Source organism: Theobroma cacao, chromosome 7 (genome assembly GCF_000208745.1).
Source record: "Theobroma cacao cultivar B97-61/B2 chromosome 7, Criollo_cocoa_genome_V2, whole genome shotgun sequence".
Taxonomy (NCBI): domain Eukaryota; kingdom Viridiplantae; phylum Streptophyta; class Magnoliopsida; order Malvales; family Malvaceae; genus Theobroma; species Theobroma cacao.
This window is the reverse complement of record NC_030856.1, coordinates 8,739,397-8,766,528: the sequence shown is the minus strand read 5'-3', so window position 1 is coordinate 8,766,528 and position 27,132 is coordinate 8,739,397. Positions and strand designations below refer to the sequence as shown.

Here is a 27,132-nt window from a genome sequence, read left to right as displayed (position 1 = left end):
TGAGTCCTTAAAATTATAAAAAAAAGTTTTCAACCAATTTTAAAAAATAATATATCTTTAATTAGTCAATAAACTACAAAAACTATTAGGAAGGTCTATTTAAAACTTTTCCATTGATACTTAACATGTCATCAGAAAGTCAGAATGACATTAGTAGCATAAAGTTAAAGAAAATTGAAATAAATATATGACTTTTGTATAAAATTATACAAAATACAAAAATTTCATAAATTTAAAGTATAATTGATCTTACGTTAGTCAATATTTTCTTGAAGGAATTTGCCCCATCTCTCTACCTTTTCTTTTCTCTCCTAGGGTTAATTCCTCTCAATTCTCTTAAACAGACAGAGCTAGTATAAAAAAATAATCAACGTTCATTTGCAAAAATAATCCTTTTTTTCATATTTTATTCACTAATTAGCCCCATTGGCCTTAATTGCAATTACGACAAGATGGGCTGATTTTTTTTTAAATATAAGAATATAAGAATTTTAAAATATATATCGTAACAAAATTTCACATAGAATTATAAACAGAAAGGTAATATTAACAAAGTATAAAAATTTTAGTGGGTATTACACTTAATTTGAGCATAGATTTTTGTTTCTTTCTCATTTCAAATTTCGATTTAATGATAATTAAAAATATTTAAATTTAATATAATATAAATTATTATCAAAACTGACCTAAATTTAACTCGATTTAGAAATTAATATTTCTTTTTTAAAAAAAAACATGCCAAGAGCCAGAAAACTAGTTGTGATGATATATTGATAAGCTGATAATGCCATAGTTAAATGATATTTTTAAAGTGTTAACTTTTGGTACTATGTTTTTAAAACGAAAAACATCATATCCTTTACATGTAAGGAGTATAAATGTTGTGCATTGGTTATTTGTTTGAAGAGTGGGTGACCTTTGGAATATTCTTACCTTCATTCCTCTGAGACAGCCATTGAACTTTTCTTTAACTTGAGGCAAAGCATTTACTTTGAATCTTGTTTCCTTAGATCTTCAAGTATTTTCCAAGGACATAGGCCCAATATTCTATGATGGTTCTTGTTACTTTTCCTTCGTTTAGTCCTTTTGTTCCATATTTCATAACATTGTAACAAAGAATTGGATAGCACTCCTTCCTGCTGCTTTTTTTTTTCCTAAGAACATCGAACAATTGGAAGTAGCATCCTGCCAGGCCAGGTAATTTACCTTTGCTTTATTCTCCTTTGTATTTCTCTCTGTTAAACAGTCTTCGGGTTTTCGATTTATCATTTTTTTTTCTGTTTTCTTTATTATATCAGATTTTTTCTCAAGAAAAGATCATTCATTTGCAAGGTAACAAGGAGGCTTACTAGCTCTTGCCTTCCTCATCTATCTGATATATATAATTTGCAGTTGTAACATTCTGCCTCTGCCAGACCAGGTATGATTATTTCATATCAGTTCCCATGAACACCTTTTGCTATAAATTTTTCTTTATTTCCTGTTGTCCTTTAGCAACGTTGATGCCCTTTCTTCGTTTTATTTTATTTTTTGTATTCTCATTACCATTCATCTTAATTATCGATATTTTCATTATTTGATCTTTGAAATTCTAATATTTTAGGAGTTTGCATAATTATTTGTTTAAATATGAGAATGCAGACAGATTTGTTCAATTATTTGTGGTTATGAAAGTTCTAGTTCAATTACAATGTATGCACACACTTACTTAATTGTTTCAGTTGTTACTTGCTAATAGATAAATTTATAATCGAAATTAGGCTCTCACATTTATATATAGTGTAGATATAGATATAGATATTGATTGATTACACTGTTGAACTTGGTTTACTTTGGCATTAAATTGTTTGTAATTATTTTGTATATATATATGTTCTTCTCTCACCCAAACATTTAAGCTTTAATTAAGAAAACAAATATATGTACACATTCAGAATTTTAGTACCGTGGTGTTACATTATAGGTTTATGGAGCTTTTAGGGTCAATTCTTGAGGCGGTCAAGTTCTTGGTGGCTCCAATTTGTACCTACATTGATCATTGCAAGAAACTTGAGGAAAGGATGACTGATCTCAAAAGAGAATTAGAAGATCTAAATTGTCGAAAGAGAGATATAGAATCAACTGTAGAAGCACAGATGGGATGGCAGAAAGAGGTAAAGAAGGAAGTGGAGAAGTGGCTTGAAGATGTACAAAGGATCAATGATGAAATACAAATGTTAGAACAAAAGGTACAAGCTGTGTCATGCTTCTCACGTCTGCAGTTAAGCAAACTTGTCTGCCAAAAACTTGAAGAAACAAAGAAACTTTGTCAATGCAATTTCCCTGAAGTTCTAGTAATTGATAAGCCTTCACCAGCAGGGGTGACATTGGGGACAACGGCTTTGAAAGGTGAAACTACTGCAAAAAAAGAAATTTTGAATTACTTGATGGATGATAAGGTTGGAATGATCGGAGTTTGTGGAATGGGAGGAATAGGGAAAACTACCATCATGAAGCATATCAACAATCAGCTGTTGGAGGAGTCCAAGTTTGATAAAGTGATATGGATCACTGTTTCAAGAGAACTTAATATTGTTAAGTTACAAAAAAACATTGCAGATGCCATGAAGGAAAATCTTCCAGAACTTGAGGATCAAGTGAAGTGGGCAGCAGCATTGACGGATATTTTGGGAAAGAAGAAATTTGTGTTGATTTTAGATGATGTTTGGAACTGGTTTTCTCTGGTGGAGGTGGGTATTCCTGAACCAACACGTAACGGGAGCAAACTAGTCTTAACTAGCAGATCAATTGATTTGTTTATGAATATGGGTTGTAAGGTAGTCAAAGTGCAACCACTTTCGAAAGAGGACTCCCTGAACTTATTCCTAGATAACTCGGAACGCAGTGTTCTGCAAGATCCACCTTTGGAAGAAATTGCAAGCCATGTTGTTGATGAGTGTGCTGGCTTACCCCTTGCTATTGTCACAATAGCCCGGAGTATGAAGGGAGTATCTGACATTCGTGAGTGGAGGAATGCACTAGAGGAATTACGTAAATGTGTTAAAAGTGTGAAAGGTACAGATATTGAAGTATTTGAGCGATTGAAATTTAGTTATGACCATTTACAGGATTCAAAAATCCAAAACTGTTTCCTATATTGCTCTTTGTATCCTGAAGATTGGAAAATTTCAAGGAAGGAGTTGATAGAATACTGGATTGATGAGGGATTCATTGATGAATTAGGAACCAGACAAGCAATGCATGATAGGGGTCATACTATACTAAACAAGCTTGAAAATAATTGCCTGCTAGAGAGGGTTGATGATGGAAATAGTGTCAAGATCCATGATGTCTTGAGAGATATGGCATTGTATATTAAAAGTAAAAATGGCACTCGCTTTATGGTAAAAGCAGGTATGCAGTTGAGGGAGCTTCCAGGTCAGCATGAATGGGAAGAACGTCTTGAGAAAGTTTCCTTGATGTGTAATTCCATATCAGAAATCTCTCCTGATATCTCACCAAAATGTCAGCGTCTCTCAACCTTATTGTTGAAGAGAAATGATTTCTCAATGAGGATTCCAGAATCATTCTTTGAGAACATGCATGAACTTAAAGTTCTTGATCTTTCTTATACTAATGTTGAGTATTTACCTAACACCATATCAAACTTGGAAAATCTTACCTCATTAATACTTGTTGGGTGCAAAAAGTTAAGATATGTGCCTTCACTAGCTAAGCTTAGAGCATTGAAAAAATTGGACCTTCATTTTACAAGTATAGAGGAGATTCCTGATGGTATGGAAATGTTGGTAAACCTCAGATATCTTGACTTATTTTCCTCTAGGCTAAAGGAGATACCAATAGGAATACTACCTAGGCTCTCTCGTCTTCAATTCTTGGTAGTTTCTTGGCAATCAAGAACATTGAAGATAAAAGGGGAGGAGGCAGCAGCATTGATGAAACTAGAGACTTTTGTAGGAAGGTTTCATGAACTGCAAGATTTTAATACGTATATCAAGTCTATACAAGGTGAAAGGCCTACTTCTTACAAGCTTTTTGTGGGATCACAGGAAAAGGATTTATGGTCAGAATCTTTTGTAAAAGATGTGATATTATGTGGATGCAAGATAGGAGGAGAAGATCAAATATTGCTCCCAAATGACCTTAGGTGTATAAGGATTTCTAAATGCCACGATGTGAGAAGCTTAAACGAAATTTCCTTCTTCCGTAAAGCAACACAGTTGAGGGTATGTGATCTTATAGACTGTAAAGGGATAGAGTGTGTCTTGGACTTATCAGTAATTCCTTCATCAAGCAGTTCACTTCAAAACCTTGAGAACTTGCTTCTTTCAGAATTAGATAGGTTGTCTATGCTTGTGAAAGCTGAAGCAGCTGCTCTGCCTACATCTGTTGCACCACCTGGGATCTTTACTCATCTTAAATCACTTTGCATTTACAAATGCCCAGATATGAAAAAGTTGTTTCCTTTTAAGTTGTTACAGGATCTCCAAAACCTGGAGGAAATCGAAGTCAGATCTTGTGGACAAATGAAAGAAATAATAGCATCAGAAGAAGAAAGGGATAGCATGGGGGAAGGAAAAGATCATACCACCACAAGTTTCAATTTTCCCAAGTTAAGGGAACTGGAGTTATGTGACTTACCAGAACTAAAAAGCATTTGTAGTACAAGTAGACAAATGGTTTGTGATTCTTTGGAAGGAATTAAAGTGACAAAATGCCCGAAGCTAAAGAGGATCCCTCTGTATCTTGTGCCTGATCTTGTCAATGGCCAACTATCGCCTCCTCTTTCTCTTCAAAGAATTGAGATAAACTCAGAAGAATGGGATGAACTGGAGTTGGATCATCCAAATGCAAAGACTATCCTTCGGCCCTTCTTGCAGTACTAATACAAGGACAATTGGAGTGGGCACGATGTTTAACAGAACTCCTGTTTTCTACTAGTAAGTCTACATATTTTTGCTCATGCCTAATTATACATCACTCTTTGGCTCTCAAGTAACAAAACTTGATCAGAATTATGCTATATCATTGTCTCTAATGGCACATTTTCTTGTGTTTTCTTCTACAGTAGAATGTCCTGTTATTCAAAAGCTGACGGAAGGCAATCAAAATCTTTGGCCTGCAACAAAGTGAAACACAATGGCAATCACTCATGACCAAGGATAAGCTAAACTCGTGATGTTATTTTGGATATTCCAATTTATTTACCGTGTTATGTTATGGAAATTTCTTTTATGTTTATTATTGTAGTGCTTTAATCTATTTCCCTGCAACCTAATTGTAATTTGTTGATTAAAGGTGAAGTTTGACTTACCATGGTCTGTTGGCACCCTCTACATTTGCTGATTCAATTACTCGCATGGTCAACTATATACATTGATTGCCATTATTGTTCTATATAATATTATTTGGTCGAAGCTTTCCACCAATTTCCATTGACAGTGAATGACATAACATAATGGATAATACTTATTATTTTGCTCCAAATTGTAAATTTTTTATGTGTTATTTTTTGACCAAATAATATTTATTTTGCCGCCCCGGTAGTTAGCTTAAGAAAGGTATACCATACACCAACTACAATTTCCTAACATCTCAACATATATTAGTCAAATTGCTGGATCATTTTTTATTTAATTGTAAAATTATATTTGCAAGAAGTTGTTGAATTTTTTATTCATTGATGACATTATCTTTTCTTTTTTTCCTCCTCAAAGACCTGTTGCCTTTGGGTACTTATAACTCAAGCTTCTTCTTTCTTGCCTCAAGCAAAGAAGAGATTTGGTAGTCGGCTTTCTATCGGCTTCGCTTCTGTGCTTCTTTTCCTGGTCCAATCAATACTTCGACTCTATTTTTTGGTACATATAATTTCTTTCTTTTTCCTTTTTTTTTTCTCCATACAAATTTCATTTCCTGGTAGGAGTACTTGAAGCTAAAGAACTAACATATTTAATAAAGCCTATCCTTGTATTGTATAAACTCTATTGATGAAGGGACAGGTTTTGGAAAACGAAGAGGGTTTGCTGCTTTGCTGGCTTTAGGATACTTGTGCCTCCCTTTCCTTATCAAATTTTAGAACAACTTCAAGACATAGCACTCTGCCAGGCAGGTATGGTAATATTTTACTTGGTGGTCCAAGTTGTCTTTTAATTATTGTTTCTGTTCTATGGATCAGGATAGATGAAAATATTATTATTGTAAGAAATTGAAAGTAGCTATTGTGATTACAACTTATTATACAACGGTTTGGCAACCTAAGATTCTAAATTTCAAGGATCCTTTTGACATAAACCTATCTTTCCAGAAAAGTTTTTTTTTTTCTTTGCTATTTTCCTGTTGAGAGGAGAAAATTTTCTAAGAATATAAAATGTTTTATAGGTTAATGGAAAAAATTATGTTAATAAAAAAAAATCTTATGACTGAGAACAACTTAAAGATATTTTTCATCTGTTTTTTTTTCTCTATTATCAATCTCATAAACCTTGTGCCGATTCCACTTAAAAAATGTCTGTCTTTCTCTTCTTGTGGGATCGGTCTATCCCATAAATTAATAAAACAATAAAACATCATTATTTTTAATTTTTTATTACTTTATTTATTATTATTTTTCAATTAAGCATCATTAATTATGTTTATTCAATTATTTCATAGGGATCATATCACTATAATTATTTTTACTAAGATATTATAATCTTCAATACAAAATAATTAAGCTTAATTAAAATTTTTTTTTTATATAAAACAGGAAATAAGTTTTTCACATATTAAGATCTCTCATTTCTTTTAATTTTCAATTTATGATTTATTCACTTAACAAAATAACTAGTATAACAATATGATAAGAAATAAATAAATAAAAAGCGTTAAACATTATTTATTTGTAATATTTTTAATGTTGGAAACAATGTTATGGATATTTTGCATAATTGATAAATATTGATATTTTTAAAATTATGGTAGAAAATTATTGAAAATGGAAAATTTTTTGAAGATGGTTCATGATGGAAAATATTTTCTACAAGATAATTCAAATAATAGAAAATATTTTTTTAACGAAAAACGAGTTCTTTTATTAAATTGGGATAATTCGTGGAAGACAGAATCCCAACATATCATACATTAACAATTTTCTCGCTCTAATTGGAGGATGCTCAAAAGAAACATAAGATTCTACTGAATCAAAACTATAATTAGCCATATAATTCGCTACCATATTACCTTCACAGTAGATATGCACAAAATGGACCTCCCACTCGTTTTGCAAAATGTCTTCAATTGCACGTATTAAATCTGTATTCGCACATGGCAGTAACTTTTCCATCAAAGCCGCCTAAACTACCATTTTGTTGTCAACTTGTACCATCACTTTCTTGAACCCTAAATCCCAAGCCAATCGAAGTCCGTAAAGCACTCCCCATAATTAAGCTCTATATGCTGAACATTTGCCTAGCTTCACCACAAAGCTAGTTTGCCAATCACATTTCGAATTGCGAATTACCCCTTTGCAAAAGCTTCATTTATTGATTTCTTGTACGCTCCATTAGTATTTAAGCTTACCCACCCAACCTGTGGAGCCCTCCATCCAATCAAAACCTCTTATTTCCTTCCTCCATCAACCTGAATCCCATCAAATTCTACAAGTGCTATTGTTGTAGCAGTTGCCATACTTCTAACCAAACTTAAGCGGTTCCTAGTTGGAATAGTGGTAGCATCAAACACCGCATTATTGCGCCACTTTCATAGATGCCAACAAGCCAAACCGAATACAACAAACCATGGATTCTCGTCTAGTATCAGCTAATGTTTTTGGAGATTACATATTAGCCATTCCCGTAATGGTAATGTGAAAAACACGTTGTGCTCGTGTTGTGGAATGATTCTTACCCATAAAGATGTCGCCATCATGCAGTCCCGTAGTACATGTGTAATGGTTTCATCTTCCATCTTGTATTGTGGACACAATGAATCTGTTGTAAGCCTTCTACGTAGCCTTTCTCTATTGGTCAGGAGTCTCCCATGTAAACATTGAAAAAGGAACGTTTTTACCCTTTGTGGCCCTTGCCATATTCCACTTGGCTTGACATCTGTCGGTGACGATAGTTGTCTTAAATAATCATATGTCGATGCTATGGTAAACTGACCCGCTGCAGATAATTCCCAATATGGTTCATCTTGTGAGATAGCTAGCGTAGAAGGCATGGCTTGTAACGCCTACATCACCACATTGTATGGAAGACAATTAAACAGTTTGTCATGGTCCTAGTGACCATTTGGATTCAAGAAGTCTCGCACTAAAGCCTTATCTAATGTTAGATTTGCCACTCTGTATGTTATATCAACCAACGTTTTGTCACCTAGACATTTATCCTTCCAAAAATTCACTGACATGCCATCTGCAATTAGCCATCTGGTAGCAAACATAAAGACTGGTCATAGTCGAGTTAATGCAATCCATAAGTTAGAAGCTCCACTTCTTTGAATATTTCTTAGCCTTCAAGGAATATTAATATTATACTTATCATTCAGTATTCTAACCCAAAGTGCCTCTGTCTATTTCTAAGTTGCCACAATAATTTCAAGAGAAATGCCTCATTCATAAGTTTTATCCTTCTTATTCCCATGCCACTTTCATCCTGGGGTCGACACAATTGTTCCTAATTAATAAGATGAACCTTTCGATGGTGTTCCTCACTTCCCTATATGAAGTTTTTGCACAAGCGCTCGATTTTCTAACAAATGCTGAAAGGTATCGGCATTACTTGCATTGTATAGATCGGAATAGTCATCAATACAGATTTTAACAATGTAAGACGTCCTGCAAATGAGAACGTTAATGCCTTCCAAGAACTAAGTCTCATACGAACTTTGTCAACCAAATAATTATACGAACTTATTCTTTTATGGCCAATCAATAACGGGAGCCCAAGATATTTGCCAAGATCATCAGAATATTGAAATCCATAACAACTCATTAAATTATTGATGGTGCCCTGACCCACGTTCCTTAAGCAATAAAATAAAGACTTTTCCACATTCACCTTTTGTCCTGAGCATGCACAAAACTCCTCAAGAACTCCATTTATCACCTCTATCTATTCAACTAAAGCCTCTGCAAAGAGTATCAGATCATCAGCAAAAAATAAATGAATTAGTTGTAGGCACCTAAAACTTAACTTCACCAGTTTCCATGTGCCATTTGCAATAGCTGCATTAATCCCATGAGCAAGTCTCTCAATGCACAGTACAAACAAGTAGGGAGATAATGGGACTCCTTGTCTAACACCTCTCAATTGATAAAAGGTTGTCGAGTGGGATCTATTCCATAAAATCCTTGTGTTGCTGCACTACCAACTTCAAGTCAACAGATTCACAATTTTATTTGGAATTATGGCCTCCACTAATGTGTCATAGATAAAAGCCCAATCAAGCCTATCTTATGCTTTTTCCAAATCTATTTTCATCATCATCCATCCGGTACATCCTTGTTTTTTCTCGAATGAATGCATTGCCTCTTGCACTACGATTATATTATCCACAATTTAATTTGTCGCCTTGGTATAAAGCTTGCCTGTGGTTCTACCACTAACAAATTCATCATTGGTTTGAGTCTGTTAGTAATAACTTTCATTAACACTTTAACCGTAACTGGAAGTAAACTAATGGGGAGAAATTGAGAAATAGTTTCTAGAGTAGACACTTTGGGGATTAAAACAATAAGTGAGTTGCACATATTATCTCCAATATCTCCACCTTCCATAACATGTGATACATATTCGACTAAACTCTGGCCAACTGTTGCCCACTGAGATTGAAAAAATAAAGCATGTAGTCCATCTAACCATGTGGCTTTCCAAGGCTTCATTTCAACTAATGCATCATACACTTCTTTACTTTCTACTGGGCGTATTAACCTTAAATAGTCCTCATCACGAAGTGTAGGAAATGCACCTTTGATGAGGTAGGATGGCAATATCCCATTATCTTTTGAATATAGTTTCCGAAAAAATGCAACAGCTTGTAATTTAAGTGTCAACTTATCATCACACCAGCTCTTGTGCTCAACTTTCAACCTCACGATCTTTAGCTTATTTTTCCAACGAGCCACCCCGAACATGAAAATACTTGGTATCTGCATCCCCAAATTTGATCCAATCAGTTTTAGCTTTTTGCATCCAAAAGGCCTCCTCTTGCTTAAGGATTTTCACATATTCTACTCTCAAGTTATTTTCCAACTCTTGAAGGTATGGAGATTGGCGATGCTCCAAAGCTTTTTCAATGCCACCCAATTGCACCAACAATCATTTCTTTTTGTGAAAAATATTGCCAAAAACTCTCCTATTCCATTGGCGAGCCTTAATAGTAAAATTTACGATATCTACAGCTAGATTATCCGAATTTTCCCATGCCTGCTGAGCAAAACTATCAAAGTCATCATGAGTTAGTCATGCAGACTAAAAGTGACAGACAGATGATGGTTGACGATCATAGTGGTCATCTAACACTACAAGTAGTGGTCGATGGTCAAAGTGCATCCTAGGTAAATGATGAACTACCCGCCTCCTGAAACAAACACCTCAATCCGACATTACAAATGGCCCTGCCAAGTCGTTCTGCCACCAAACCTCTTTGCCAAGTGAATTTTGGTCCCTTGTAACCCAAATCCAACAATTCAAAATTATCAATAAATCATTGAAATTGGGTGCAAGGTCGGCTCCCTTTCAGAGATCCTCTTACCTTTTCATGCCCAACGAGAAAAACATTAAAATCTCCTATTAGCATCCATGGTGTTTCGACTCCACTAGAAAAAGTAGATAGTTCCTCCCATAAATCACGTCTAGCTGCTTTGTTGGGACTGCCATATACTGCTAGCAAAAGCCAAGTAGATCCAACAAGATACTCAATTGACAAATGAACACATTTAAAATGGTTGCGGATCATTGAGACTTAAATATCATCCTGCCAAAGAACCCAAGTCCCTCCAACAAAGCCAAGTGTTTCCACCTTGTGAAATCTGGCAAATCTTAGACAACTGATTATTCTATCAGCCATTTCGTCACTCACTCGAGGTTTCACTAACACTAAAATTGAAAATTTGTATTGCGTAATCCAATCTTTCATTACTGCAATAAAGTCACTATTTCCTGCACCTTGACAACTCCACATAAAAATTTTTAGGCTCATAATTATATTATAAATATGAATGATAGGTTAAGAGTTCAAAGAACTCTTATTGCTATCCTCGCCCATCTTTTCGTTATTCATTGTTTGGACAACCATATCTTCCAACTTTGACCCAAGGGTCTCCTCTGTCACCATTTTACTTAGCATACTTGTGGGAGTTGATATTATCGCTCCTTTTGCTCTTGCTTTCTTTTTGAGTGAGATGATCTGTGGCCGAACACTACCTAACCTATCAAGTGGCTTCCCTTCCTTCTTTGCTACACGTACGCATCTAACTCTCTCAACCAAATTGTCTCTTTCTGTTGTTGGATTTACTAGCCTAGTAGTAGTATTACTTTCAACAGCTCTCCCACTCAGTGAAACAACTAAATGCTTGAAAGGGTCAATTACCACCTGTTGGGCCTCACGGTCAGCTTGTCTATGTTTACCACTGATATCCTTTAAGATTGTTTGGGTTTTATCAGCCTCAACTGTATTTTTATAATCGCCTTTTGTCTGGAGTGGTACTCCTTTGGGCAGTTCCATCATAGTGCTAGTCGTAGTATTTTTGCGGATACTCATGTACGCTTTTATAGTGGCAATGGTCTTACTTACTGTGTTGTGCATTTTCCTTTTATTCTCAAGTACCACATCAGTCACCTTGGTATCCACCTACGTAATAGGCCCATCATTAGGCACATGATTCAATATCGTAAACCTAAAACTGTCCTTGGCGTGGTTGTTTGCCATTGTTACTACTTGCATTCTGTTCCTCCCATCATATCCTCTTAGCTTTCTCCAACTAACTAACATCTAAGGGCCATATGGTGAAGCCTCCTGTTGCTGTTCATCCGCATGTCCTCTTTCATTTGTACTAGTAAATCGAGAAGCTTTTTTATTTTGCCATTCTTCTTGGACATGACCATACAATCCACATACATAACAAATCCTAGGCAGACCCTCATATTCAACTTTGTGCATTTGTCCTTTCACGTAGATGAATGGTACCAATGGCTTTGTTAAATCCAACTCCACTACAATTCTTGCAAATTTTCCTCTCTTTTCTGAGCATGTGTTATAATCAATTTTCAACAGACGACCTAAAAGAGATGCCAATCGTCTCAGCACTGATTTGTGGTACAAATGGAGCGACATCCCTAGGAATCTGACCCAAGCTGCCACAGCAATAAGATTGTTTACGCCTCTTACATAGTTTGGTGTCCATGGTTGCACTAGCAGGTAGCTACCTTGTATTATCCAAGGACCTTCTAAGAGAGCCTTAAGACAATCCCCTTCCTCTGAGAATTTTACCAAGAAGCAGTCATCATCCAAATCAACCACTGAATATTTACCTTTAGGGTTCCACATAGAGACGATCTTATCACGCAATAGTTTGTAAGAGATTGATCACCCCAGCATTCTAATAACAACTAATATGCTCTAGTGTTTAACAAGTTCCTCATATTTCTTATCCAAGATTTCTAGTGCAGGAAACCCGTCGATTGTATCTTCCTAGAAATCCTCTATGTCATCCTTTAAATCATCCACGTTTTTCGCCTCACTTCTGGAAATATCAACATGTTCAAACGCCATATCCTCGTCAGAAAACAAATCGTCCTTTGATAACAAAGTGTCATTTTCTAAGTTCATCAACACATCCCTAAAGGAGGGATTATTGTGCATGATTATCTTTGGCATCTTCCCCAGATCCGCCCCATCCTCCCCCCTCAAACGCACCTTTTTACGAGATCTATCTTCCAGTATAAAAGGCATAGTGTTTTTTGCTAGAGAGTCCTCAGCCGCCATCGTAATAACTTATCCACTTCCCCTCTCCTTAATCTCTATGAATGAAGCACTACTAATTCCTATTAACACTAAATTTAGCAAATAGATGAATAATAATCATTTTTAGCCAACAAATAACAACAAATATTTTTCATAGTTAATCCAGACAACAAAAAAGTTATATATTTCAATAAAATATTTTACACTAAAAAGAGTTTCTACAAACAAATTATTTTTCAATTACCAAACGAATTATAATAAAAAATAAATACAAAAAAAATTAGAGCATTAAGATTTTACGTAGGTTTCATTTGGTAAAAATAAAACTTTTTTTGAAAATTTTTTTAATCATTTTTCTTTGTTTGCTAATTAAAAATAAACTACTTTCGGATTAAGAGAAAAAATCATATTGAGAAGAATATCGTACATCCTTAAAAAGTGTAAGACATATTTTTCAATTTTTTTCTTGCTGCCCTGGCCCTGGGATCGATCCCAACAAGCATCATTGTCGTTGCCTCCCTCAAACAATCATTATTTCTTTCCATTTTGTTTTTTTGTAATCTCCTGCATTCAACATTCTTTTTCCCAATGAAACATCATTAACTTTTTTTAATCATCTATTTCGTAGGGATCATATCACCTATAATTATTTTTACTAAGATACTACAATGTTTAATATAATACAAAATAATTAAGATCAATTAAAGAAATAATTTTATACAATATAGAATATAAAATTTCCACACATAAAAATCTCTCGTTATTTTAATTTCTAATTTATGATTTTATTTACTTAACAAACTAATAAATATAACAATATAATGAGAAATGAATAAATAAAAAATGTTAACTTTTATTTATATATGATATATTTAATATTAAAAAAATATTTTGGATGTTTTGCGTAATTGATTAATGCTTATAGTGTCATGGTAGAAAATTATTAAAGATGAAAATTTTTTTGAAGATGGGTCATGATGAAATTTTTTCTACAAAGTGATTCAAAAATATAAAATATTTTCCTCAATTTATTTAAATGATAGAAAGTATTAGATTTTTCAGTAAAATGCTTTTCACAAAAAAATTGGTAATTTAATTTCAACTAATTACCAAATAGACTCATAGTTTGACATTCGGTTTATGGCCATTAGCATAGAATAGATTTGGCAACTTTTTAACACGACATGAATACGGCATAACGTTAAATTATGTTTGTAGTTTACATGATCATATTTTATATTTTAAACATGTCGACATATTTATAACATGATAATTTCATATCTTAAGAGGTTAAACTTGGTTAACTCACTTAAATAGTGTATTACATGTTTAACCTATTTAATTAATCATATTATCCTTTTTTCTTTAAAAGTATACTACTTGTATTCAATTGAGCTAAGGGTGCATGAGCAAAGAAAGCACCCTTAAGCCATCAATAATCACGCCTAATATCACCCAAGTTTCCTGAGTGTAAGCTTTAAAAAAACACAGCCATGAGCAAAATAATTGACATGGCACGTATACCGGGTCAATTTCACAAATAACGATCCTCATGCTCATAAACAATAAGCATATCATTTACCCTACTTTTTTTTTTGTATAATGTTTCATCAACTGATCAGTCAGACGTTTTAATATACATTGATTTTACATTTTAGGTGTTTACCAATGGAGCTTGTTGGGCCAATCTTTGAAATGGCAAAGTGCATGGGAAATATACCGTGTATATACATCGATCATCATAGAAAACTTGAAGAAAGGATGAATAATCTTCAAAGCACACTAGATATTCTAAATATTCGGAAGAGTGATGTAGATTTAAGAATAAAAGTGGAGCTTCAATGGGGAAAAGTAGTAAAGGAAGAAGTGGAGAAATGGCTTCAAGATGTTGAAAAGATCAATGATGAAGTACAAATTGTTCGACAAAAAATACAAGTTTGCCCTTATTTTTCCCGTGCAACCCTCTCCAAACATGTAGCCCAAAAAATTAAAGAAGTGGAGAAAATTAATGAAAGAGGAAGTTATCCTGAACCTCTGGTAATTGATAGACCTTTAACCTCTGGAGTGAGGTTGCAAATAGGGCATTTGGAAGGTGAAATTAGTATCAAAGAAAAAATTTGGGGACACTTGATGGGAGATGTAGTTGGAATGATTGGTATTTGTGGGATGGGAGGTATAGGAAAAACGGCCATCATGAAGCACATCAACAATCAATTATTGAAGGTGCCTAGGTTTGATAAGGTAATTTGGGTCACCGTATCAAAGGAACTCAATATTGTTAAATTACAAAGGGATATTGCAAGTGCCATGAATGAACAGCTTCCGGAACATGAACTAGAACGAGTAGAAGCATTAATGGAGATTTTGGAAGAAAAGAGATATGTCTTGATCTTAGATGATGTTTGGGTTCGATTTTCTCTCATGGAGGTGGGAATTCCTGAACCATCATTCCAAAATGGAAGCAAATTGGTGCTAACTAGTAGATCGATCGAAGTTTGTACTTCTATGGGTTGTGAAGTTGTCAAAGTGCAACCACTTTCGAAAGTGGAGTCTAGAAATTTGTTCTTAAAGAATGTTGGACATGGCGTTTTGAATATTCCAACTTTAGAACCTATTTTGAATTGCATTATTGACGAGTGTGCAGGATTGCCTCTTGCCATTGTCACCATTGCTGGAAGTATGAAAGGAGTTTATGATGCTCGTGAATGGAGGAACGCACTGGAAGAATTACGTCAACGTGTAAGAAGTGTGAAGGGTACAAATATTGAGATATTTGAGCAGTTAAAATTTAGTTATGATCGTTTGAAAGATTCGAAGATACAAAATTGTTTCTTGTATTGCTCATTGTATCCTGAAGATTGGGAAATTCCAAGAAATGAGTTAATAAAGTATTGGATTGATGAAGGACTCATCCATGAATTTGGAAGTAGACAAGTGATGTGTGATAGGGGTCATGCTATTTTAAACAGTTTGGAAAACAATTGCTTGTTAGAAAGGGTCGTTAATGGAGAAAGGGTAAAGATGCATGATGTTTTGAGAGACATGGCATTGTATATCAAAAGTACTGTTGGTTCTCGCTTTATGGTAAAAGCCGGCATGCAACTAAGGGAGTTACCAAGTGAGCAAGAATGGACAGATGATCTAGAGAAGATTTCCCTGATGCATAATTTCATATCAGAAATTCCTACCAGCATGTCACCGAAATGTCCAATCGTCTCAACCTTATTTTTACAATCGAATCAGTCGTTGAAGGAGATTCCAGGATCTTTCTTTGAGCACATGCATGGTCTCAATATTCTTGATCTTTCTTTTACAGGTATCATGGATCTACCCAACTCTATCTCCAACTTGAAAAATCTCACGGCATTGTTGCTTCAAGGATGTGAGAATTTAAGATATTTGCCTTCATTGGCAAAGCTCGTGGCTCTAAAAAAGTTGGACCTTCGAGACACAAGCATCGAAGAAATCCCTCAAGGCATTGATAAGTTAGTAAATCTTACCTATCTTGATGTATACTTGAAGAGTCTAGAGGAGTTACCAACGGGAATCCTACCAAAACTCTCTCGTCTTCAATACTTGGTGGTAGATTGGGAATCAACTACATTGAAACTAAAAGGTGAGGAGGCTGGTGGATTAAAGAAGCTAGAGACAATTTGTGGCAGATTTCAAGAGCTGCAAGAGTTTAATACATATATGAAATCTACACAAGGAAAAAGGCTTACTTCTTATGTGTTAGCCGTGGGACAGCCTCAAGGATACTTTTGGTTGAAATCTAACTTTGTGAAAGATGTGATTTTGAGTGAATGCGAGGTAGGAGGAGAAGCTCCGATTTTGCTCCCAAACGATCTTCGGTGTATGAAGATTTGCGAGTGCCACAATATGAAAAGCTTAAGTGATATTTCTTTCTTCCATAGAAATGAAACTGAGTTGAGGGAATGTGAAGTTATGGATTGTAAGGGGATAGCATGTGTGCTTGATTTGTTATCATCTCCATTGCCTTGCAGCCCACTTCAAAACCTGGAGAAGCTACTCCTTTCCGGACTCGACAAGTTGTTCACACTGGTGAAAGCACAAGAAGTAGCGACTGTGTCTACTTTGTATGCACCAACTTCACCTGGCATCTTTTCTCGTCTTAAATCATTTAACATCCATAAATGTTCAAAAATAAAGAAGTTGTTTTCGATTGACTTGCTTCGGGACCTTCAAAACCTTGAGAGGATTGAAGTTAAATCATGTGGGCTTTTGGAGGAAATAATAGCATCAGAAGAAGAGGAAAAAAGAAGTACTGATCATGCCACTATGACATTTTGCCTTCCAAAATTAAGGGAACTTGCATTGCAACAGTTACCAAGATTGAAGATGATATGTAGTAAGCATGGAGTAATGATTTGCGATTCCCTCAGTCGAATAGAAGTGATTAAATGCCCGAAATTGAAGAGGATCCCTCTGTATATTCCTCTTCATGACAATGGCCAACCATCTCCTCCTCCTTCTCTTAAAGAAATAAGAATATACCCTAAAGAATGGTTGGAATCCATTGAGTGGGATCATCCAAATGCTAAAAATGTTCTTCTTGCCTTGATGAAGTATCGGGAGAAGCACAGTTGGCAAGCTATTCGATCAGACATCTGACTGTCACCGACTCACCGGTAAGTTTTGTTATCATTACTCATTCTTTACACTAAATTTTCTTATGCTTGGTGGTGAGTCCTTTAAGAGTATGATGCAAACTCCCATGGCTTTGATTTGTATGCAGTGGTTTGGATTTATTGGCCATTTGGATGTTCGTCTGCTGTTTGAGATTTGATTTTTTGCGTGCTTATGTTGGCTTCTTCTCCATATAGTGGTCGGGTGCGTGGTTGGTTGTGCTTGGTATTAACGCAGGCAACTGTTAGCTGTATAAATGTGTTACTCTGGCCTGGCTGTATTGCTTTCTACGTGGGGCGTTGTTCTGTTTTAGTAGTGATATTGCTATGTTTATCACTGTACGACCGGTGGGTGCAAGCTCTGGCTGATATTTGTGATATGGGGTATTAGGATTTGGGAGTTTGCTCAATGTAAGATCCAGCTATGGGTCTTGACTTGGAGGACATTTTGGCTGTTACAGATTTGTCCAAGTCCTGTATCTTTGCTGTATATTCAAAGAAATGTATAATTCAACCGTATCTTATGCCTCTATCTATACTAATTAAGATACCCTATTCTTCTCAGTTTTTTTCTTTTGTTTCATCCCAATGCTAAGTATAATTCAACCATCCTAACTAACGTGAACAGGGCCTTGTGGAGCTGCGAGCCATGAGGTGTTGGGTTGTACAAAATTTCTTCTTGATTAAAAATCTCATATATAATTTATTCACTATCATGGGACAACATGTTTTAATCTTTGTTAAAGATTATTGGTCCAACAAAAGAAAAATCTCGTGTGCTACTAAATTCAGACCATGCAAGTTGATTTGGTAGAAGCAAGCAATCAAACAGAGTGAATTGTTCCTTGGACTTGAAAAGCTAGTCTATTTGGAGTCCTATTGTCTTGATGTCTGCTAATTTCGTTGACCAATGGATATGTGTGTGTGTGTGTGTTTTGTTTTCAATTACAGACTTTCGTTCTTTTGAAGGAAGAATAAAACAAAAAGATGCCCGTCAATGTTAGCAAAAGATTGCTTTGGGTTGGTATCCTTCTTTTATTTAATCTAATATAAAGATAAGAAAGTTGATTGAATATAATAATAATAAATTAAAATTTATTTGTTTAATTTATTTCAAAATTAAAGGTATGAATTTTGAAAAAGTTTAAGATGGAAGTAATAGAATTTAAACCTTGAGAATTGAAAGTAAAAGAATACAAAAACGATTATTATTCTTTTACTTAAAGTTCTGTCTGTTTTGATGTAAAATATTTTCAAAACTTATACCTATTTGGAAGATAGAAAATTTATTTCAAATACAAAATATTTTATGGGTCAATCGAAAAAGCAGTCATTAATTACAAAAAATGTCTTATGCCTTTGAGAAGTGTAAGACATTTTCCAGAGTGTAAGACATTTTTCAGAGAACAGAAGATAAAACTCTTATATTAAGTCTAGGAATATAGATTTGATGAATATTAATATTTAACTTAAAATATTAAAAACAACTTAAAAATTTTTTAACTTAAAATATTAATATTTAAATTATTCAATACTATTAAAATTAAAAAAATATTTTTTAATGAAACCATTCAATGCAATTAATGTTTTATTTATAAATTGAATAAATCTTAGCAATAATTTTAATAAAAAATATTTCAATGATCGTTATTTGATGAATACATATGAGTATATGTTTTGGATATCCTACACAATTGATAAATATTGACATTTTTATAGTGTTCTGATTAAAAAGTGATGAGATAGAATTTTTTTTGAAAATTAAAACTTACTTTAATTATAAACTTGTATGGTATAAGAGTTAAAGGATTCTATGAAGTATTGTATTGCACTAATTATTAAATAAAATACTCAGATACAACCATGCTTAACTGGTATCTATAAACACCCGTTAAACAAATCCAAACAACTTAATTGCTGTAAATTATTTTTCATCTAAAGAAAGATAAATTATCAAAAAAATGTATTGGGTTTGATACAAAGCAAATGATGAAAGTACTATTGGCAATAAGGGAGCAACAATGGTCCACACCCACATGGATGCAAAAGAGGTGTGAGATAGTTAGCAAGATTTACTACCAAGTTGATAGGCCATACATCCACCCAGCTTCCATTATTTCACCTTATGGGTCAACAACAATGTATAGCCCATACCAAAGCCTATAACCCAACAAATATGGAAAAAAATCTTACTGAGGCAAAAGGCAAGGATTTTGAAACCTTAGAGTTGAAGATAAGGTAACTGTTCCATATGTTTTTAATCATAAGTTTTTGATTATAACAAAATATTCCTCATTCATTAATGTCTAACTTTATTATTTAAGTGTGCAAGATTTAATTTTATACTCCTAACAAAACTGTTAATTAAAAGCAAGTCAAAGAGCTTGTTAAGTTTAATGAAGAGTTAATCAGTTAAGAAGGAAAAAGTAAATAATGAATAAAAATAGAACCCTAGTAACTGATTATCAAGGGACCTTAATTAGCTAAGGCATGACTGAGTGATAAGCTGAAGCAAAACAGAAGTATGCTAATTGGTTAAGGGGTCTGGTTAATCGATTAGAGCACAAGGTCCTAGTATCTTTCAGTGCCAAAAACAAGTTTGAAAATATTGTTGACCGTCGAAGGGAGCTAAAATGGAGAAGTTCAAAATTCGAAGATCTTCTAGTTGATTAAAGGTTATTTTAATCAATTGTGGTTGAAGGAAGTAAAGCTTCAATCAGTTAAGGAACATGCTAACCAATTAAAGGAAGACTACTGTGTAGAGAAGTAAAAACAAAAAGTTTGTAATCAGTTAGAACCTACTATAACCAGTTAGAGGAAGTTTGCTGAAGAAGAGAAGTCTGAAGACAAAGAACTCTTAATCGATTAGAGCCTCCTATAAATGGTTAGAGTAGAGAACACAATAGCAGGACAATGCAAGGCAAAGAAGCTGTAATCAGTTAAACCTGCCTGTAACCGATTCCCCGAAGTCTATCTCCCTTTTTGAATTTAAACACTAAAGGACAAAATAACGACTAAAAGTGCATCAGAGTTATTTCTAGTGGCTAAAAACTGTCTCTAATAGAAAATATCTGACTCCCTAAGTATAAAAGGAAGCTCCAATGGTCAAAGAAGGTAGATTTGAAAAGAAAAGAACTACTTTGAGCAAAAAGCCAAATATTCTTCATTAAAAACACTTGTTCTTCATTCCAAATCCAGAAAAAGTGTTTGAGCTTTATCTGTCCAAACTTGTAAAGGAACTTAGTTGTACTTTTTTTTTCTTCTTTTTCTTGAGAAATTAGAGTGTGGGAAGCACTCCAAAGATTATTGTAAGGGATTAGAGCTGGGTTAGATGCTCACCTTGTAAAAACTTGGTAAAAACTATTAATTCTACTAGTTTAATGAAGTTGGGTTGAAAATCCTTGATTAGGAGATCAAGGTAGTGGGTTAAAGGGACCAAACCACTATAAATAGCTTTGCATTCTCTACTTCTCTTTACCCTTCCTTACTTGGTATCTTTTAAATACTACAAGTTTTATATCTTTCTTTTTCCAACTGACTCAAAGTTCTATAATTTAAAAAGGGTTGACCTCAAAACTTTCAATGCTATTCACTCTCCTCTAGCACTCTAGTGGGACCAACAGTAACGTAATTGATGGAGAAATTCATAAACCTAGGTGGGATAGAAGAATTAATAAAGGGAATAGAGATGGAAATGGAGATCATATTAAGAAATAGAAGAATTCAAAACACAAGCGTGGGTGGCCTCAAGCCCACACGTTTAGAGCGGAGGACCAAAAAGGCTAAACCCATGTCTGGAAGCCTCTAAACTCAACCAACCCACATGCCAATCAATTGAAGCTCCACGCTACACAAAACTATCGCTCCACATGACGCGAAGATAAAGCACTAAAGGGCTTCCTTTTATATATAGTTATAGAAGCAAGGTTAAATGTTATGGGAAATATTATTATTGATTTTGCCCATTTTCATATCCATTCTTTATTTTTGATCCCAAATTATTGAAAACCAAATAACACCATTGCTTTGTAATTAACTCCTATTTATCATCTTAACATCAAAATAACTCCATTAGTAATACGAAATATTTTCTACAGAATGATCCAAACAATAAAAATGTTTTCAACAATTTATTCAAACAATAAAAAACATTAAAATTGCACTACCATCTGATCTCTGTTGCATATTTTGTTTTAAAAAATAAAAATAAAAATAAAAAACATTAAATTTTCTTGTAAAATATTTTACATTGAAAAAATTTTCATGTTCCTGAATGGAGGAATGCATTAAGACAGTTACGTGAATATGTAAGAAGTGTGAAAGGCACTGAAATATTTGAGTGATTGAAGTTCAGTTATGATAGTTTGGGAGATTTAAAAATCCAAAATTGTTTCTTGTATTGCTCATCATCTCTGAAAGATTGTATAATTTCAAGGATAGAATTAATAGAATATTGGATAGATGAAGGATTCCTTGATATTAATAGTCACAAGATATGTATGATAGGGGTAATAGTATGTTAAATAGGCTGAAAAATATTTGTTTGTTAGAAAAGCATATTGATAGAGGTCATGTGAAGATGCACAATGTAATGACAGATATAGCATTGTACATCAAAAGTTTTTGTTCCAGCTTTATGGTGAAAACTGGCATGGGATTCGAAGAATTACCAAGCAAGTAAGAATAGGCAAAAAAATCTTTGAAAAGCTTCATTTATGAAGAATTCGATATAAAAAATTCCTCCCGACTTGTTACCTAATTATGAGACACTTTTAACGTTATTATTGAAAAATAATATGTTCTTACGAAAGATTGTAGAATCATTTTTTCAGCACATGCATAGACTCAGCAATTTTTATATTTCTTATACGAATATTGAGCAACTGCCCAATTCTGTATCAAACTTGGAAAAGCTCAAAGCCTTAGTGCTTCGTGGATGCAGAAACTTAAGATATAAGGCACTGAGAAAGTTGGACCTGTGTAATACAACTATTGAAGAGATCCCCAATGGTAGATCTCACATATCTTAATCCAAAAACAGAGAGCTTAAAATAGTTGCCAAGTGCAGTTCTATCTAAGCTTTCTTGTATGCAATATTAGATATTTGACGTTGAATCAAGTACTTCAAACATAAATGGATCTGAAGCAAAGGAAGCTAGAGACATTTGAAACAATATTTAGTCACTTGATAACTTTAATTTGTACACCAAGTCTATACAAGGTCAAAGGCTTACTTCTTGCTTGCTTGTCATGGAACCACTTGAAGCCGAGTTTGATGCCAGACCACTTGAAGTAGGCTTGAACATTGCTATCATCTTAAAGCTCAACATGTCCAAACTGCCGTACCACATGAAACTTATGAGAATTGTGACGGACATCAAAGCTACATATGGATAAAATCAAACGCATAAAATTTCATAAGATTAATTATGGATAATGATAATTAACTGTTGATATCAGTTTTCCTTTTCATCCTGTGGAATTTTCCGCTCAATAGCTTTATAAATGGTTAATGTGTGGAATTGGATATGTTTTCTATCCTAATTAGAAGATATTTGATACTTGGCTTCATAATGTGATTCCTGATCTTTCACCTGTGTGTTTCAAGAGGTTAATGTATTATCATATAATTAATATTGTTAAGGATCATAGAAGTTTTATGGCCTCACTCTTGTAGCCAGATTAAAAACTTGGATTCTAATTCCTCAATGTGAAAGTTGTAATTAATAACAAGATATATGTATCTTAGAATAAATCAAACTATGTCAAAAAATGAATTTTGTAAAACTCATATTAGACACATTAATTAGATTATTTAGGAAAAAGAAATTTGAGAAAATTATTTATGCCTGGAAAAAATTGAAACTATTCTATTTTTTTTTCTTTTTGAACTAATGAATATTCAAGAGTTATGTGAAAAGTTTGAAAAGTTACACATTTTGAGAAGGGAAGTATGGTTTTAAGCAAAAGTAAAAATGTTATTGTGATTTTTAAAAATTAGAATTTAAGTAAAGGTGGGGGGCTTTATCTTTGAACATAATGATGATTTAAGGTATATTTCTCTAGGATTATTTACTTACACTAAGTTACTTGTACTAATTTTTGGGCACGTGCAATGTACATGTAATTTTATAATAAAAATTTTTTTGATAAAAGTGATGAATATACGATCAATAATTTAAGAAACAAATATATATATATATATATATATATATATATATATATATANTTTATATATATATATATATATATATATATATATATATATACTAGTTCTTAAACATAAGTAAATATATTTTTTATTTTAAAATAAAAATTTTGTATAAAATACAAATAATTTTAGTTTAAAATATAGATAATTGAAATTTTGTAATATTAAATTATTAATTATTTTCCTAATCAAAAAACATTTTTAATGAAAATCATTCAATAAATTCGTATTTAAAATTGATCCCTTGACGACTTGTTGTATCCATGAGAAAGGAATTGGGCATAATATTAATAAATCTTGAAATCATCGCATTAATTTGGGATTGAAACAAGTCAAATGCAATGGCACAATTTCGTTAAGGTTCATATGGAAGTTCCAAGGTTTGTAGAAGCAAACACAAATCATTTCATTTTCAGCTTTGCGTATCACACGCAGGGGCGGCTCAACAAGTTCAAAGGCTTAAAGCGAAATATTCAAATGAGGCTTTTTTTATTGAAATTAAAAAAATTTATTAAAATTTTATTCTTCTAGCTTTTTGAGATACAAAATTTTTAATAAACTTTTATAATCAAGTTCTTCTAATATTTCTTTTTCAATTGATAATATAATCAATCCATTTAATCTTTCTTGAGACATTGTTGATCTTAAATAAGATTTTATTAATTTTAGTTTTGAAAAACTTCTTTCTCTTAAAGTAACACTTACTGAAATTGTTAACATTATTTTAAAAATATTTAACTATTATAATTATCTTATATTTTTTAAATGGCTAATATAAAATCAACAATCAAAATTTCTAATTCAAATAAAGCAACTATCACATAAAATAAAAATAATATAACAATATAATATAAACTCTAAATTAAGGTAAAAAATTCTGTAAAAATTAGAACAATAATACCTAATTGTTGAATGCTTATTGCAAACCGCAAATGAGGCTCACAACTGTATGAAGATAATAAAAGAATAGACTTCTTGTGTATTCTTTGGAGAAAAATTGAAGTTAAAGGAAGAAAGAGCAAATGAGAAAGGAAGAAAGAGCAAATGAGAAAGGAAGATTTCAAAAGTAGATATTACACATTGAAAAAAAAAATAGTTTTATATATAGGAAAAAAATAACTGTTGGAAATCATTAAATGCGTTGATAAAAAATAAGAGAAATAAGTGAGAAAAAAAATAACTGTTGGAGACGATTAAATACATTTAACTATTAGTTTATTATAAATAAGATAATATAATTGAGAATTAATAACATTCTAGAAATAAATAAGTAATAAAAAATTAAAATTTATTAGGTACATAATTAAAAAACTGAAAGAACAAATAAATTTATTAATTATTTTTTAACTTTATATATTTTAATACAATTAATTATATTATAATTATTATAATATCATAAATCTTCTCTAAAATTGAGGGCCTAAAGCCCTTGCTTGGGTGGCTTCACCCAAGGGCCGGCCCTGATCACACGCACTCCCATCTTTCTTGTTTCAGTTGATCCCGTTCTCTCATTTTATAGATTTCAATGAAATTTGTTTGAGAAAATGTCATTTCTAAAACATGAAAGGGAAATCAAGTACATTCCACAGTGTTTGAAGCAGTTATCTTACAAAATTACATATATTTATCGTAAGAGTAATCAAACTATTAATGATTTATCTAACCATAGTTACTCACATTCAAATTTGCAAGTTTTCACTCAGGCACAGAACAAACTACGAGGAATGTTGCGATTAGGTAAGATTAATCTATCATATGTTAGGTTCAAATGAATGTAAGAGAGTAGTACTCCTAAGTTATTATTGTTGTTTTTTTTTAGACTCATGTAAACCATTGCTATTACTCATTCTTTATATGTATGAAAATGCAAAGCAAGTAATACCTTGAGTAGGTTTATTTTGCAATATTTCTTGCAAATTTGAAAGTAAGGTTTTACGTTCCATCCTTATATAATTATTTTATTAATTAATAAAATTTTAACAAAATAATTGGACTCGGAGAGAATTTTCAACATAAAAAAACATTTTAATAAAAAACCCCTAAAATGAAATTTTCTAATATCAATCCCTCAAAACTTAAACCCCCAAAAGTTTTGCACCACTCTTCTCAGCTACCGAATCATGTTCTGAGAAGCACAATTCCCCAAACTCAAAATTTTCAAAGATTGCAATGAAAGAGGGTACCAACTTCTAGCCTTAGAAACCAATCACTCTAAGAAACCACCACAAAAGCTGCAAAACAACCTCAATCAATACCAACAACCAATCAAACCCAATTATATATTTTTAACACAAATTTGCTTCATCAGCCTCGGAATGCGCTTAACTTGTCACTTCCATCATCGTTGTTCATTCACTTGATGGAGCCACAGATCCTCTCCTTCACCATTACAACTATTTTTTGTGCAAATTTTGTCGTTATAAAAAAAAATTTATAACTTAGATGACAAGAAAATATGTGCCACGGCTTTTGTCACGATAACATGAATAACATCCTCACAAAAATTATAAATTTTCATTTTCCTTTCAATTTTTAAAAAACTTTCTTATTTAGCACAAATGATTCTTTTGTAATTATTAGGAAAGAAAAAATATTATGAGTCGACTTATCAAGTAAATGACACATATTCGTCGATATCTTTACGTCTTGTTTGTATCATACAATCCATTTTATATGAATATAAAAGGGTATATTCTTTTAAGAAATTCATTAACTATTTAAAAAAATTATAATTAATTTCTATTTTTTTACATTTATTTCTATTTTTTATTATTTTCAATCAAATTATATAAGTTTTTATTATTAATACTTGATTAATTGTCATTAATCAAAATATCACTTATTATTTTTTTATAACACGTAATCATATGAAAACTAAATATATCATCATGCTGCGTTATTATTTACTATAATATGTCAACATATCGTATTAACATATTACGTGATATAAAACAATAAATAACGTTTTAATTAACAACATATAATCAACTAATAGTTATAAAGAAATATTTGATCAAATATAAAGATATAGAGATTTATTGAAAATAACATAAAAATAAAAAAAATTATTTAAATAATTTTAAAATTTAAAATTAATGATATAAACTTTGAAAAGGTTTAAGACTGAAGTAATAAAATTTAAACGTTGAGACGTGAAAGTAAAAACTACTAAAACAATTGAAATTAAAGGTTTAATTATTCCTATAAAATAATCGCAGAAGTGACTTATCCAAAAAAAATGTCAGAATTGGCTGGCATGAATATTGGTTAGACAGAACGTGTTGGTTTGCTGAAGTATTCCTATAAAATTAAGTGTTCCACACATATTTT

General features: G+C 32.6%; 2 protein-coding genes across 2 annotated transcripts; both read left to right on the top strand.

Moving 5' to 3' along the window:
- Positions 1,096-5,310, top strand: LOC18594436 (putative disease resistance protein At4g10780). Its single transcript, XM_018124331.1, has 4 exons — positions 1,096-1,197; positions 1,299-1,420; positions 1,964-4,940; positions 5,069-5,310. Exon 3 carries the CDS (start codon positions 1,968-1,970, stop codon positions 4,884-4,886), a length of 2,919 nt encoding a protein of 972 aa, XP_017979820.1. The 5' UTR covers positions 1,096-1,197; positions 1,299-1,420; positions 1,964-1,967; the 3' UTR covers positions 4,887-4,940; positions 5,069-5,310.
- On the top strand, positions 14,614-17,577 carry LOC18594434 (probable disease resistance protein At4g27220). Its single transcript, XM_018124330.1, has one exon. The coding sequence runs from the start codon at positions 14,614-14,616 to the stop codon at positions 17,575-17,577; it is 2,964 nt and encodes a 987-aa protein (XP_017979819.1).

What these genes read in the sequence shown, in the direction of transcription:
- LOC18594436 (XM_018124331.1), top strand. Translation starts at nt 1,968, where the DNA reads ATGGAGCTTTTAGGGTCAATTCTTGAGGCGGTCAAGTTCTTGGTGGCT.
- LOC18594434 (XM_018124330.1), top strand. Translation starts at nt 14,614, where the DNA reads ATGGAGCTTGTTGGGCCAATCTTTGAAATGGCAAAGTGCATGGGAAAT.